General features: G+C 40.6%; 2 protein-coding genes across 5 annotated transcripts in view; both read left to right on the forward strand.

Annotated features, from left to right (window-relative positions):
* LOC133441826 (neprilysin-like) overlaps window positions 1-15169 on the forward strand; it is a 466475-nt gene that overhangs the window by 93704 nt on the left and 357602 nt on the right. The window lies entirely within an intron of this gene.
* The window catches only part of LOC133441820 (muscleblind-like protein 1), an 81625-nt gene continuing 66903 nt past the window's right edge, over window positions 448-15169 (forward strand). Inside the window, exon 1 of one of the 4 annotated variants that reach the window (XM_061719482.1) lies at window positions 448-542. Coding sequence is in view for 1 of the 4 variants with exons in the window: in XM_061719487.1 (XP_061575471.1) it covers window positions 7415-7435 (21 nt within the window). In the remaining 3 variants the exon portion in view is untranslated. Of the gene's footprint in view, window positions 543-7345; window positions 7436-14220; window positions 14263-15169 lie in introns of those variants that run through there. The other 3 variants (XM_061719481.1, XM_061719487.1, XM_061719484.1) reach the window with 3 other exon arrangements.

A 15169-nucleotide genomic window follows, 5' to 3' on the forward strand; every position in this document is an offset into this window, starting at 1 on the left:
TTTGTCTGCTGCTCAGTTCAGGTTCCCAGTATATGGGGTTAAATACGAGAAGACTAAATGCACTTTATTGTGCACTTTTTTTTGGTTTTGCTCCATTCTATTTCACTATTTAAACAGAATATACTAAGAGATCAGTTGAAATACAGTACAGGAGTGAGGAGAGGGAGGGAGGCTGTTTCCATGGCAACCAAAGCCGCGGCAGTCGTCATCACGAGGCTTCTTCATCATGTGTGCGTGGACACGGTATGTGTGAGTTTGCCCTCCTCTCTCCAGACAGGAGGTGAGGACATCCCCCTCTAATGCTGTGCCAGCAGAGAGAGAGAGAGAGAGAGAGAGAGAGAGAGAGAGAGAGAGAGAGAGAGAGAGAGAGAGCGAAACCCCATAATGCACTGCATGCTGCAGGGCTGAAGCCGTGCAGATTCATCAGTTCCTGTTCAGGGGGCTGTGTGTGTATGTGTGTGTGTGTGTGTGTGTGCCTATGAACGCACACGCACCCATACACTCAGACCGAGCGCAAGACAAATACACAGAGAAGCAGGCAGGTAAGACAGCTTTACTCTGATCGTGTCGATGGCTGCTGGTTTTACAAGATGGTCCGTTTCTGTGTTTTATTACAGCTGAATGACAAGAGGAGAGCAGAGTGGCTTTAAACAGCTCCACACAGCTCCATACAGACATTAATATTTGACACGTTCTGATTCCGGCAACTTCCTTGCCTGTTGCTAGTCACTGCTCTCTGTCTCCTCTGTCCAAAAGCCATCATCATATTAACAGAGGACATTCAGAATCGACAGAATCCATGTGACCTATCTGTTATGTTGTCTTTACTGCTGACACTGTTTAATTGTTGTCAGATTTGAATATGCTGGGGAGTTTTGCATGCACTTAGATAAGCGGCGTGCTTGTGAGCTCGGTATAACTTCCAGGAAAGGATGACTTGTGGGATGAATTGAACTGTTGTAATCCGAGACTTTTCAGATAAACAGTTCATATAAAATGTTTTATTATAACACACTGTGTTTATTAAAAATGATAAAGGAAAAAGACAGTTGTGAAATTTAAATATATGGCTAATTTACTCTGTCAAATTGGATCAGAACCAATTGACTTAGAATTCATGTCATAAACCTTAAAAAATCCTTTATGGATTAAATTATAAAATCAGACGCTTGTTCAACCACATTAAATATGTTCTGAGCAAAACAGAAAATACGAAAAAAGTAGGGTCTTAATTTTGAGGTGTCAAGATGGACCAAGCGTGAGCTGACAGGCAGATAAAAGTGCGACGTCTCTGAAGCAGGTCATTGTGCGGTTTAACGGCCGCCGAGGCTCTTGACCATATCAGTTGCACCAGAGACACAGACAGGCTGAGAAGTGCGATTGCATATGCTCAGGGGAGGGACTCTTAAACTTTATTACTCTGGGGCTCTAAATGACAAATTTCAGGCCTCCTCTCTGGAGCCACGTCATAAAATCATGATTCAACACTGCTATGTGGAGAGACCAAGGAGGATCAAAATAAAGACATATACTGGGAAAAAAAGCTGGTTGAACCTAAATGAAACCTTTGTTTCTATGCGGGGCAAAATTGAAATGTCAGTGTTTCAAAAACATCTCTGAAAAAAAGAATAAAAACTAATATTACAGGAAGTACAGTATTGTCTCTGAATCCTGCTTATAAATATAGTCGATTACAACTTTCAATAGTTTTGATTGTATTATTTGAATACCAAAATGTCTCAGCTTTGGGACAGTTGTACTTTTGTATCTATTCGTCACGCTATGTGGTTAAGGAAAGCTTTTTATACTGGACATAACACTTTAACAGATGTGCAATATGCTTTTGTGGCCAAGAAGATAAACAAAGAAACAAACAGAAAAAAAGAAGAAAAAAAGTATCAGTGACAGGAAAAGAAAAAATAAATCTTTTGAATATTCATTTTGTCTCCATTTAGCACACAGAAAGAGCTCCACTCCTGTCTGCCGCAGGAATCCACCCATCAAAAACCAAAATGGAGAAGCTCCTGTTAATGTCCAATAGTTATTTTTATTGAGAGGCTCCTATTACCGAATAATCTATCACACAGTAGCACTACGTGACAGTAGGGTCCAATTCCCTGACTGTGCTTTGTGACGTTGGATCTCAAACCTGATGTCGGGCTTGCATTTGAGTGGCTGCATAGAACCTCTGCTATATATGTGTGTTTTTAGTTCATCCAGACTTGATGCAACATGCTCGTCTTCCAAAGTCTGGAAACCACATCAGGTCTTCAAAGCTCATTTCAGTGGCGAGTTTCAAAATGTAGGTTTCAGAAAAGAAAATGTGTTTTTTGTTCCACAGCTGGTCTGTTGAGCTGCGAGTTGGCAGATTCCTTACAATTCTCCTGAGGTCACGTATCGGTGCCCTCGAATTTGTTGGCTCTATCACACAGAGCTCTTCAGATTTAGGTTATGGACACAGAGGCTCCACAAGGTCATGAGTTTATGATAAGAAACTCTACAAAGGTGCAGATGCCTGAATGTTGATTTTTTTTTTCATGATGTAAGATCTGTGAAGTTCTCCAGCAGATCTTTTTTGGCTCTCGGTCAAGTTTTGGTCTTTGCTTGGCAGTTTGGAGTAGATGTGATATATAGATCAAGATTTTCTAGTCCATATTTATCAGGCCCAGTCTTTGTTCTGTTAGTGAAAACTTTTCCTCATTCCTGCTTTTAATGATCTGGAACTTGGGGGGGCACATGTTAAAGAGTGCACATCCTCTTTTTGATGTGAGCAGAGCGAGGAACACTGACTTGTGTTGGAGACCGGCGCCTCAAAAGTCCTCCGTTCTCCTCAGTACACAGACATCAGCAGAGCAGTGAGCAGGAACCTTAGTGTGCATTAAATTATCTGCAATTGCAGCAATTATCTACAAATCTGAAACCTTCATCTCTTCCTTTTTTCCCCATCGCAGTGTCTCTCCCTATAAACTAAAAGCCTGTATCTGGCAATTACCTTCATCTAAACACACATTTTAAATCACAAATTATAACAATTAACATTGTCATGGACATTCATAGTGTGTACTTTAACAGTGAACATATTGTACATTAGTAGAGAATTTGTGCAGTTTTTGCAGCTTTTTTTGACACATTTACCAACAAAATTTCCAGTTATATGTTTAACATGAAATAATCAAGTGACAGAAGATTATGATAACTTGAGTCGTAATTCGCTTGAGCTCTGCATAGTATTTTAGCACACCCCTTGTCCCTGGGTCATTTTTCTAACTTTCTGAACAAAAACATTGAAATAATTCCCACCTCTCTCAGTGTTACATTTGATAAAAAGCTCTAAATCAGCGCTTCATCCCGTGCCAAAGGAGAGAAAGACAAGTACAACTTTCCTGGAAAAATGACAATTAGTGATTCATTTCAACTCCCTGTAAACAAAATCTAACAGCCAGCCTTCATTTTTAAAAGGGAGGATGTATTGTTTCTGTCAGTGGCACTCCAAGAAAATTGTGGGAGGAGCTTGCTGCTGAGGGACAAAAATAATCTGGTAACATGTAGCTAATGTCGGGAAAATGTGTGTGACTTCCCAAACCACCATGCCCTTTTCCTAAACCTAACCAAATAGTATAGTTGCCTAAGACTAAACGATGAGAATATCTCAATGCAATAAAACAGTGACAAAATATTGTCTCAAATGAGACACTAATTCTAGCCTTTTGCATAAACATCTCAGTTTCCACTTGCTTAAGTTTTGCAGTATTTGCAGCTCTCAGCCCAAGCAGAGTTAGGATCTAGGGAATTCAGCTAATCCTGATGTTACAGGGCACAATCCTTTGGGTTAATACTGACTTGGAGTAGATAGGTATATAAGCAACCAAAATAGATTATATCAGCGCTGTGCGATTTTTGATGCAATAGACCTACCAGTAGCAATCCTATATTTATTGTAACATATTATCTTTAACAGTAATTCACAATGGTTTCCGACTTTACTGTGGGACTCTGTGCATTCTTTCACCATAGCTTGGTCTCTCTCCATAAACCAAAAGCCTGTCAGTGAAGATTACCTTCATTTAGGCATAGATTTTAAACTGTCCGAACTCTGTGGGCTGTGAAGGAGCACAGTAACAATAATGGCAAAAGAAAGTCAAAAATGTTTTGTTTGTTTTATAAAATATCCTGTTGTCGTGCCAGTATAGTCACGTAGTCATGTAAATAGTACAGCCCTAATTTTAGTCTCTTGAAAACTCTTGCTTATAGTCTTTAAGGCTGAAATATGGTTCTGCGTCAAAACGACGCCGTGCCTACGGCGTGTGGTTTGGGTCGACGCAGACGACACGCCGTCACTGACGCCATCACTGACGCCGTCACTGACGCCGTCACTGACGCCGTCACTGACGCCGTCACTGACGCCGTCACTGACGTGCACCTCCCGAAAATTGTAACTACGCGTCGAGCGACGCAGACCACACGCAGACAGAGAGGGCTGTGATTGGTTCACTTGGAAGCAACGCATTTCCGGTTTCCCGTTTGAAGCAGTAGTGAACTTCCAGGGCTCTTTTCTTCGTTTATATGTGATTTTTTTGTTTTGTTTTTTTGCACAATAGTTGTCCTTATCTCTTTGATTTACTGTGACCGGAAAAAGTAGGATAAACCATTCAGAAAAAGATTGCTAACTAGCGGTCGCGGGGGGTACTGCACCGCAACGAAATGGAGTGACGGAGAAGTCCGAAGGGTTCAGCAATGCGTCACGGCTGCGGCGTGTGCTCTGCGTTGGTGTGACACAGAACCTTAATTCAGCCTTTAGATATGAAAGGGCGTCATCCATCCATCCATCTCCTTCTGCTTACCCTGGGTTGGGTTGTGGCAGGGAGGCACAGACGCTCCTCTCCCCTGCCGCCTCGTCCAGCTCATCTGGGTAGATCTCAGGTCAGCAGGGAAACATAACTCCTTAAAGCATCTGGTTAGTCTTCCTTGGGGTCTCCTCTCCGTTAGATGTGCCTGGAAAACCTCACCAGGGAGCTGTCAAAGAGGCATCCCAAACAGGTCCCTCAGCCACCTCATCTGGCTCTTCTCAATGTGGAGGAGCCTCAAGAGGAGTGTCATACATTTTCCTTTTGAAAATCTATCAAAACTTTCTGCAAAGTCGTCTAGTAGTTGGAATAAGCGGCTCCCAAATCACCTCTTCACATGCACCTGCTGCACCATCAATCTGGGCAGGTGGCACTGTGAAATTCAGGCTTTAACTGCATTCAGCATTAACTTGGATGAACATGCAACATTTTAAATAGTAACCATAGAGAGGGAATGTTTTCCTCTGCAGTTGATGGTGATAAAATAAGAGCTGCATATCAGGCCAAACTTCATGTTGGACATCTCGTCAGATCATCTGACAGGACACATGGGCACTTGTGCTTCAGCTCCATAATTGACAGATGTGCAGCGATAACAAATATTTTGACCCCAATTCTTTAACTCTTATTTGAACCCAGAGTTCCTGCAGAAGGTGCTTTTTTATTTTTATCAAAAACAACATTCTGGATGCAATATATGCCTTTGGAAGTGCATTTTTTACATATTGTTGCCACAGAGTGTTAGATGGTTTAGTTTCCATGAGTCCTCAACATCCCCATGCAGAGGCAGGAAGAAATAAAAATACTCTTACAAAGCTTAACATAGGCGTGTTAATGACGAAGCATTTGCTGAAACTGAACAATGTTCTGCAGTTCTGGACTTGTGGATGATCATAATGTAAAATGTACACTCTTGGAGAAATTGCATTCTGTTCACAGTCCCGTATATTCCTTTAAGGCAACTGCAGGACCTTTTTTGGGCACAAAACAATGATTTGCCAACTCTAAAATCGAAATTCCACCTAAGCAGCCTCTGTGGCGTGTCGCTTTGACTCTAGAAACGAACTGATAAATATTTATAGAAGCTGAAGCTAAACATTAACACACAGAGCAGCGCAAAGATCCATCATAGATGCTTTTGTAGGGTAGTCCGCAGGCTGCTGTTCAATCAACACTTTTCTCTTACACTTTTACACACATGCACACAAACACATGTGCGCACACGCCAACACTGTGATAAATTCTAAACGGCCTGATACGCTGCCGCCAGCCGGTGATGTGGCTCTGAGTCACTTGGTAACACCCACCTGACGTACACACACACACCTCACATTCACACATGCTTACACGCATGCACCTGACGTTTGATGGAGTTAGACGCCATGGCAACAGAGCTGTGACTCTTGCTGTCCTGTGTGTGGACTGAAGCTGTGGAGGAGGGAGGAGAATGCCAGGCAGAACCGCTACTCAAGAGCAGCTATTATTATTCCCAATCTGTCTTTCTCCATACTCTCCGCTTCTTCTTTTTTTTTCATTTTTCATTTTCGTTTCACCACAACTTCTGCCTGTACAGTATTTTTGCTCCTCTTCAAATGCATTAGATAAGTTGTGAGGGGTAAAAAAAAAAAGAAGAAAAAACTCAACCAGAGGAAGTTAAAGCAGCAGAAGAGATGTATCAGCAGACATGTATTTTCAAAGCCATTGATGTGCAAAACCTGACTCGTAAACTGAGGGGGTGGTGCTGATACTCGTGAGCACACACTCCAGAAAGCACTCCAGACACATCTCGTTTGTTGACATTTTTTTTCTTAATCTCACCTTTTTTGCACTCTCACTTGCAGTGTCTCCCTGTTTCGATCGCAAAACAAACTGTTTTATCCCCTCCCTCTGTTTGTGTTTGTTTTTTTGTTGCAAATTGTTTTTCTCATTTCATTCTCTGTTCTCGTTCAGTCAGTCATGTAATAAAGGCAGCAACAGCAGACATAGGGAGAACAGAGAGTGGTAGAAGTGTGAGGGTGCAGGTGGACAGGTTTCACAAACAGCATCTGGAGAAGATTTACTGCAGACGCAGATGGAGAGCCAGGGAACAGCACAGGTGAATTGCATTTTGATTTCTCTTAGCATTTCATGGCGTAATTGTCAGAATGTGTCATACATACGTGCACATCAACACACACTCTCGCACATTGTGAAATTGTGGGAACGTGGCTGTTGACAGTAGAAGTTTGTCCGTTCCCCTACATTGCCCTCCCTCTTTTCCTCTCCTCCCTCTTTTGCATACGATCCAAGTGCGAGCTGTGAAAGGTGAACTTGCAGTCCGCTGTGGATAAATTATGTGTGACATGTTTAGCTGTGCTGCCTTATATGGAGACTGGTGTATCTGAATACAGTACGGGTCTGCCAAGAGGGAAGGAGGAGCAGGAGGAGGAGGAGGAAGGAAAAGAGGCAGGGGAGGGTGAAGCAGAGGAAAAAAGGAAGGAGGAGGGGGCAGTGACAGAGGGAGTGAAAGAGGAGTGCTGTGAAGCAAGCATGAGGTTTTCGCTTTCCATTCTCCCCTAAGCAGCAGTCAGATGAGTCCTTGCAGAGATACAGTAAGTCTTGCTGTTTAGTCTGTTTGAGTGTGTGTGTGTGTGTGTGTGTGTGTGTGTGTATGTGTGTTTGGGGTGGGTGGCTTGTGTGCTACTTTACCTTTGTTTAGACACAATGCTCACTTGCTCATAATTACTTTTTCTGCTTCCTACCATCTCGTTTTGTTTTGTTTTTGCTTTAATAATTCACCATCTGTATGTGGTGTGCGTTGTATTGATGTGTGTTTGAATGAGTTATATGTCAGTGTCCAAGTGCGTGTTTGCATTTGTGCACACATGCAGCCTGGCACCAAGCTTCACTTCTGATGAGTGGTAGTTTGACTTGGGACAGCTTTAATGTTGAAGAAAAGCTGAGCAGACAAGAGGACGAGCGACGTTAATATGTAATGTTCCGCAGAGTAGTTACAGTAGCACACAATCACGCACAGACACACGACCACACATAACACTCGCTTCTTTGGGAGACACACTTTTTCTTTTTCATTCTCCCTTCTTTGACTTCACTGATATCTTTGTTTTGTTGTGTGAATATCACTGTTGGCATCAACGCAAACATTTATGGAAGAATGAATGAAAAATGCAAACACACACATATGAACAGCCCTACACTCCTTCTGTACAACATTAAGATGAGTGGTGTTTACTCTACTGCTGCCCTCAGGAAATGATTCAAAATCCAGCGACACCCTGGCCGTCTGTGCCAGTCTGACACACAAACACAAACAGAACAGCACACACACACACACACACACACACACACACACACACCCATCCACCAGCATCAGAAGAAAAGAAGAGCAAAATCCATGAAACCTGCAATTTAACAAAACATCAAATACATCAATTTGAGTAATGGTTTATATTCTTTAGCAATTTTTTTCAAATGGCAAAAAATAACCTGAAAAAAAATAAAGTTGTGTTGATAGAGATTGTTACATTTCTTTCAAACTTTTAGGCGATGCATGGTAGATAAGGAGCAAATAGAGTCTATCAGACTTTCTGAGTCAGTCGGGAAAAGAGCGCCAAAAATAAATGAATAAATACAAATTTTAACATGATGTGAGTGGTTTAATTTTAAAGCCAGCAACAATGTTTTACACACTTAGTTGTGAATGCTCATACATGTCAGTGTCCAAATCCAAACAGTAGCTGCAAGTGAAAATAAAAATTTACAAAATAAGTATGAAAAATGACTTTTTTTTTTTTTTAAAGTGCTGGTCTAGAAGAGAGACAAATCCAAGTTTCAAACCCAAGTCTGCACAGTTGTAGTGGATAAAAAAAGACGAAAATTGCACCGAGTGTGGATTAATGATGCACGCAATATTCCATGTTTTTCCATACATGGCACTGGAGATCCAGCTGTTCTGTATCAGCTGTAGAGTGAAGAAGATCTGCTAATAACAAGGTAAACCTTTTTTATTGTAGTAAAAACATACCTGATCATTTTTCAGTTTTACATTAACCTTTGCAAAGTAGTTATTTATCAGTATCCATGCACGTTTAAATACTTTACACAGAGAAACTCCAGATCGCTGTCTGGGTTCTGAGCTGCTGGGTGCATAAAACTTTAAAATGTTCTACTTTTTTCATCATTAATATTATTCCAAAACTTTTTTCAGAAATTGTTGATGAGTTCAGGGGGTGTGGGCTACCTTCACTCTTGGGGGGAACAAGCCTTGATATCTGCTTTATTTAATAATGATAATACTTGATCTTCTATATAAACAATAATCTGCCAATTTTTGTAAACCCATGTTAGCCCAATCACTAACTCTCATGTCTAAACCTGAAAATTTTGTAGCTGAGAGGCTTTTACTTTCAAGGTAAAAACTTCACTGTAGTTCATTGTGATACCGTGAGAAGGAATTTTGCCTTGGAAGCTTATTTTCTACACGGCAACTAAAAGGACTTGGAAAATTGACCTTAAATTTTGTAATGTTGTGTGACTGTTGATGGGGCTGTGTTGGTAGCCCACCCACTAATACCTAAGCTGCTGGAAGCCCACTGAGACAACTATTATATGTGATGTCATTATTTACCAAACCGATGATCAGATACAGATTGTGTTTTTCTCCTGTTTCCCTATTGTTTTGTCTATACCCACTTTTAACCCATAAATCTCAACATCATTTTCTTTCTTTCACACCTTTACACACTGCTTTCACTGCAGCTCTGTCTAATTTTTTGTCTTGTGCTTGATGCTTGAGCTATGATGGCTCACTCTGTGTTTTGCTCTTTATCTGGACCTCAGCTGGCCAAAAAAACACTTCTCTGCAGATATGATCAAGGTCATTAGCATATGGAGCAGCTAGAGCGCAGACATCCTGAATTTTACATCACACAACACTAACTAAAGAAGTGTGTGTGTGTGTGAGACAGGGTGCATTTGATGGCGTTATGTTCACAATATAATTTTTCCCTGTTATTTCTACTTATCCACTTTCTAATTTCATTTCATTTCATTTCACTGGTCTGTCCTGTGGAAATGATGTCATGGCCCTCCTGTCCACAGGGACGTGACATCCGCAGTCTGTCGAATGCAGATGAGGTCTGTGTTTTTGTTGGAAAAGAAGAAAAAAAAATCATACGTCTCCGCATTGACTTGAGTGCACTCTTAGCCTGATTTGCATTATCCAATTATCAGAGAAAAGGAGAACAGGGCGGGTGCTTTGATCAAGGTGACAGGAGTGGAGATGGCACTGCGTCCCAAGACTCAGATATTTGACACAGAGCATGTAAGTGGCAGAGATATTGGGGGGGGCTCAGACCAACGGTCTGGGGGAATCCTATGAGTCCATTTGGCAAGTGGCAAAATCACAGGGAGCTGTATGATTGCTGTTTTCCCTGCAGTCTACAAAGCTGTCCCTGGACGAATACAGACGATTGAAAGACGTAATATATAGTAAATACAGTCCTCTCCATGGAGGAGTCCTCTGTGATTTACTCAGATTAAGGTGTCAGACTGAATCATGGTCATAGGCATCTGAAGGGTACAGATTATCTCCTTTTTGGCCGAAGTCAATCTAATGACTCATAAGATATACTCCACTTGTGTGTGTGTGATTTGGAAAGTTGACTGTGGATATTTTTTTCTTACAGGAAGCATCCACTCCTTTGGTATTTCCTGATTTGATCAAAAATTCCAGACTTTGGAATGTTAAAAACGTAGAGAGGCAAATTATCAGTTCTGTTTTTTTTTATTGAGCTTCTTTATGACGATTGTGCTAATGTGCTTTTCAGCGATCCATCTTCTAATCAGCAATCATCTTGCCATTACTGATCTATCCCCCCCCTGTCAAGCATTTCTGCACAGCCCGAGTCTTTAATAAAGAATTCTTATCTTGCTGTACTCACTCTAACTGTCTCTGTCTGAAAGTCTCTCCTCATTCTGCCCACATCTTCATATTTGTCAAATATTTCCACTCTGTCACTGTCTTTCTCCTTTTTTGGTTTTGAGAATCCCCTTATTCGTCACTGCATGTGTGTCCATTTCGGCATTTGTCTTTTTATCTGACACAAAATAAAAAGGAAGGACTGCATGTGTGTCTGTGGGAGCTCTCAATTCTTCACCAGTGATAATGGCCTCTGTTCTTGAGACGCCACCGAGGTGGTGAATTTGCACTAGAGAGCCTTTTTCTTTTTTTTTTTACCCACCAAGACGGGCACTTTTTCACTGGCATTTGATCTCCACCACCCAGAACACCTCTCTCCCCTCGATACCTATCAGTCACTTTCTTAGCCTGGCTGTCTACGCCTCACTTTGTCTTGACTCTTCCCTTTTTTCTAGTCATTTCCCAATTTTTTTTTTTTTTTACCACCCACCCACACACACACATACACACACACCTCCTCCATTGCTATTCCTGAGAGGAGCAGCCTAGTCTGGCAGTCAGTTGGTTTATGTCCATGAACTCAGTGACACCCTTGCTGCCACTGCATTACGCCACAGTGGCATCACCATAGCCAGGTAGCAACACTGCAGTGAGGGCGGCAGAATGCACCTGCATGCATACCTATGTGTATGCAAATATACACGAGACATGTAGTTACCTCCTTCTCTGTGCCACTCAAAAATAATAATGTTATCATGTGTTTAAATATGTGTGATCTCACATCTCCCGTTCACAACAAATGCCTCTCCCACATACTTTGCACATTAGGCTGTTTAAACACTTGCTCTGATATCACAGTGCAGACGACAGCTTGCACACGTGCCACTTGACTGCACTCGTCGTCTCTCCTCCCCTCTGTTTGTCTTACAGCTGAAGGAGGGAGTCATAGATTGAGTCTGTTTATGTGTGTGTGTGTGTGTGCGTGTGTGTGTGTGTGTGTGTGTGTGTGTGTGTGTGTGTGTGTGTGTGTGCGTGTGCGTGCGTGTGTGTGATAGAGAGCGCACATGAGAAATAGCTGCGCATACGCATATATGCTACTCATATGCTTGTGTCCTGAATAGCAATGCACCGGCTGACCTTCCATTCATCTCTAAAGCTCAGTTTCCTCTGTAGGAGATGATCTGCTGCCTCATGCTTTGTGATCAATATTACATTACAGTCATTTTACAGACGCTTTTATCCAAAGTGGCTTACAATCTAGGAACATGTTGGAACGGGAACATGGAGCGTCCCATTATTGTCCATGGGTCCTTTGACATGTCGCTTCGGGAAGATCAGCGTTCTTTTGATCAAAACATGTTTGAAAGATGACCATTTCACCCGCAGAGCCACATTCTGCCCAGTTGCACACACAATGTTAAAGTGTGTAAAGGAAATAGAATAAAGTGTAAGATCTCCCCAGTGGTACAATCTGTGGAAACGTAATTATAAAGCATTATCACTGACACGCTTTTGTCTGCTTGATTTGTGTTATCTTACTCTTGCTCATTCAAGAAACTTTCCAGTTAAATTAACTGTGACCAAGATGCCCCTCAATATTGCTTGAGTACTAAATAACCGAAGCCTTTCATTTGTTGAGACGGTGTGGAGACTAAGTGAAATTGGAACTGGTGGCGCGTCTTATGGATTATAAGAGATATGAGAGATTTCAGATGATAGGCTGCTGTGTTAAAAGTGCTAAACATAAAGTAACAGTGTAATTTATTACTTTAAACACTCTTTGATTCCTGTCAAACAAGTGTTGTAAAAGTGAGCAGCACAGATGAAAATGACTACATTTAAGCTAGACAGCATAAACATTGCAAAAGTGATGAAATAATTTTAATAAGAGCTTCAGAATGATGTCAATTTTCAGTTAAATTGATGATTTTAAAGTTTGATCAAGCAATTATCATTAGGTCACAAAATAATGTCCAGACTTGTGCCTCGTACGTATAACAGTGATTATTAATAATTTGGTGCCTGTTGCAGTAGTTTTGGTCATGTTGTGGTACCAAGCTGCTTTTCCCCCCCCAGTTAATTGTCTAAGAAGACATACACATATGTGGACGTCACACGTTCTGTTTGTCTATATCATAATATTTAATTAATTAACGGGGGGCCAGAGCAACAAGAAAAAGAAAAATGCACCAGGTTTTAGGAGGTTAATAAAGTATTTTTAATTAATGCTGGGATTGTGTAATCACACTATTACTATACTATTCATATTACATTACTGACATATTTTTTCAAAGAACCAAAATGTCTCTCTTAATTTGCAAGTTTAGTCAAGCTTTGAAAGATGTTATAAACAGATGCCAAATACAAGTGCAAAATGTTTGTCTGTTGTAGCTACTTATGTTCAAATGACTGTTAGAAGAGCTTGTTGCTATGAAGTTTGCAAGTCCTGCACACATTCATCGGTGGATTGCAGATATGACTCAACAGATTTGTACCTCATGAACTTCTCAGCTGCACATGAGCTCATGCAACAGATGAGATAAGAAGTCATGTCGGCTGTCTCGGTGGAGATAGCAGGTCCACTCTTTGTTTGGGATCTCATATAGATCTGAAACTATTGAAAATCTCCATTTTATCATTATAAACCAATTTGTGAGCGTTTTTGCCATCCCAGTTTTGTGTCCATTTTCAGTTTTGCTCTAAGCAGTGATTAGATGCAGAACAATAGAGTGAATGTTGTGGTCTGGAGCCTTGCTTAAAACAAAATATAGATCCGTAGCATAATCTCTCAGGCCTTTAGAGTAGATGCTATAAGTTAATTACTCCCCACCCCCGACCCCTTTGGTGACTATGACTGATTGTGTTAATTGTATAATCAACTTCAATCCATGTTCCCTAACATTTCCATTTATTTCATAGTCATGCAATGTGATATTTTCCTAAAGAAGTGATCAGTCAGTTTCATTAACAAGAGCTTAATGTAAATAATTAATCAAACTTCCTGAGATCTCATCCTGCAGTGCTCGCAACTGTACATGCACATACATTCATACCATAAATGTCAGTGAATTTTAGTCTCATTTTGGATTCTATAAAGGAGTTTCTGAGCTTATTGATAAAAATATAACTCAAGTGAGGAATTGTTGCCTTTTTGACTATGAAGAAGGTCTAACCACCAGCAGCAAGGTGAGAAATTTTAGATTTTATCCTCTGTGTTTTTGTAATAACAGCGATAACTGTTATCAGGAAGGCTGCTGGTGTTGTGTGTATTTCTTGTGCAGATTTTAGTCGGTCTAGACTAGCGCTCCTCAGTTCTGGTCCTCGGGGACGACTACCCTGCATGTTTGGGATGTTTCCTTTCTTCAACAAACATGATTAAAAAGACTGAATCAAACACTTGCCCTTCCTTGTCTGCATTATGGATGCCAACAGGTAGGACTGACGGCACAAACACTGACAGACAGGAACGCTGACGTTTGACCAGCTGGTGGGCCATAAGTGAGTCAAAATCTTGCTGCAATTTCAGTGTCACATTCATCTGTGTTTTACCATTTTAGAGACCAATATAAACAATGCTGATGCACTGTTGATATTGTATTCTACAGGGTCAGGGATAGTGAAGATTCAGTCTTCCATGTGCTCAAAATGCAAGAAAATGACCACGAAAAAATAAAACTGCTGTTTGGATAGTTTAATAACTTAAAATTCTATATTTTATGACAGACTGAAAAGTAAATTACCACGTGAAGTAATACCAAACAGCAGCGCTTTTCATTTCCAATTCTTGATCTAATAAAACATTGAGCAAAGTAGCAGTAGTGCATTATTACGTTATTTAATTTTTAAGTTAAGTGATTTGTGGTTACAAATCCATATAGACGTTTATGTAAAAGAGCTCCCAGTTCTGAAGTTGTGGGTGAAGATAAATATGGGGAGGCTGGGTAATATCATTCAGTCTCATATACAGTATATATATATATATATATATATATATATATATATATATATATATATATATATATATATATATATATATATATATATATATATATATATATATATATATATATATATATATATATATCTCCTAATGATTTTACCTTCCTAAAGGGACAGTCTTTGAGTTTTGGGGGCAATTCTGCATTGAGTCTTTGATACCATTTTCACCAAATGGCTATAATATGAGGCCGGGCCAGACGCCATTAACCATTTTGTCCTTGCTGTAAGCGTGGTTTATCTAGTTGCTGTGGTGATGATGACCTTGCAGCACATTACTGTGATACTGCAGCATAAGGTGTTGTGTGAACAAGGAATGAGATGAGAAACAGCGAGAAGGAGAGATAGAGGGGGCTGAGACAGTGGGCGTATAAAATGAGGACAGCTTCTATTAAAAGATGAGCTACGT

Source organism: Cololabis saira, chromosome 4 (genome assembly GCF_033807715.1).
Source record: "Cololabis saira isolate AMF1-May2022 chromosome 4, fColSai1.1, whole genome shotgun sequence".
NCBI classification, from domain to species: Eukaryota; Metazoa; Chordata; class Actinopteri; order Beloniformes; family Belonidae; genus Cololabis; species Cololabis saira.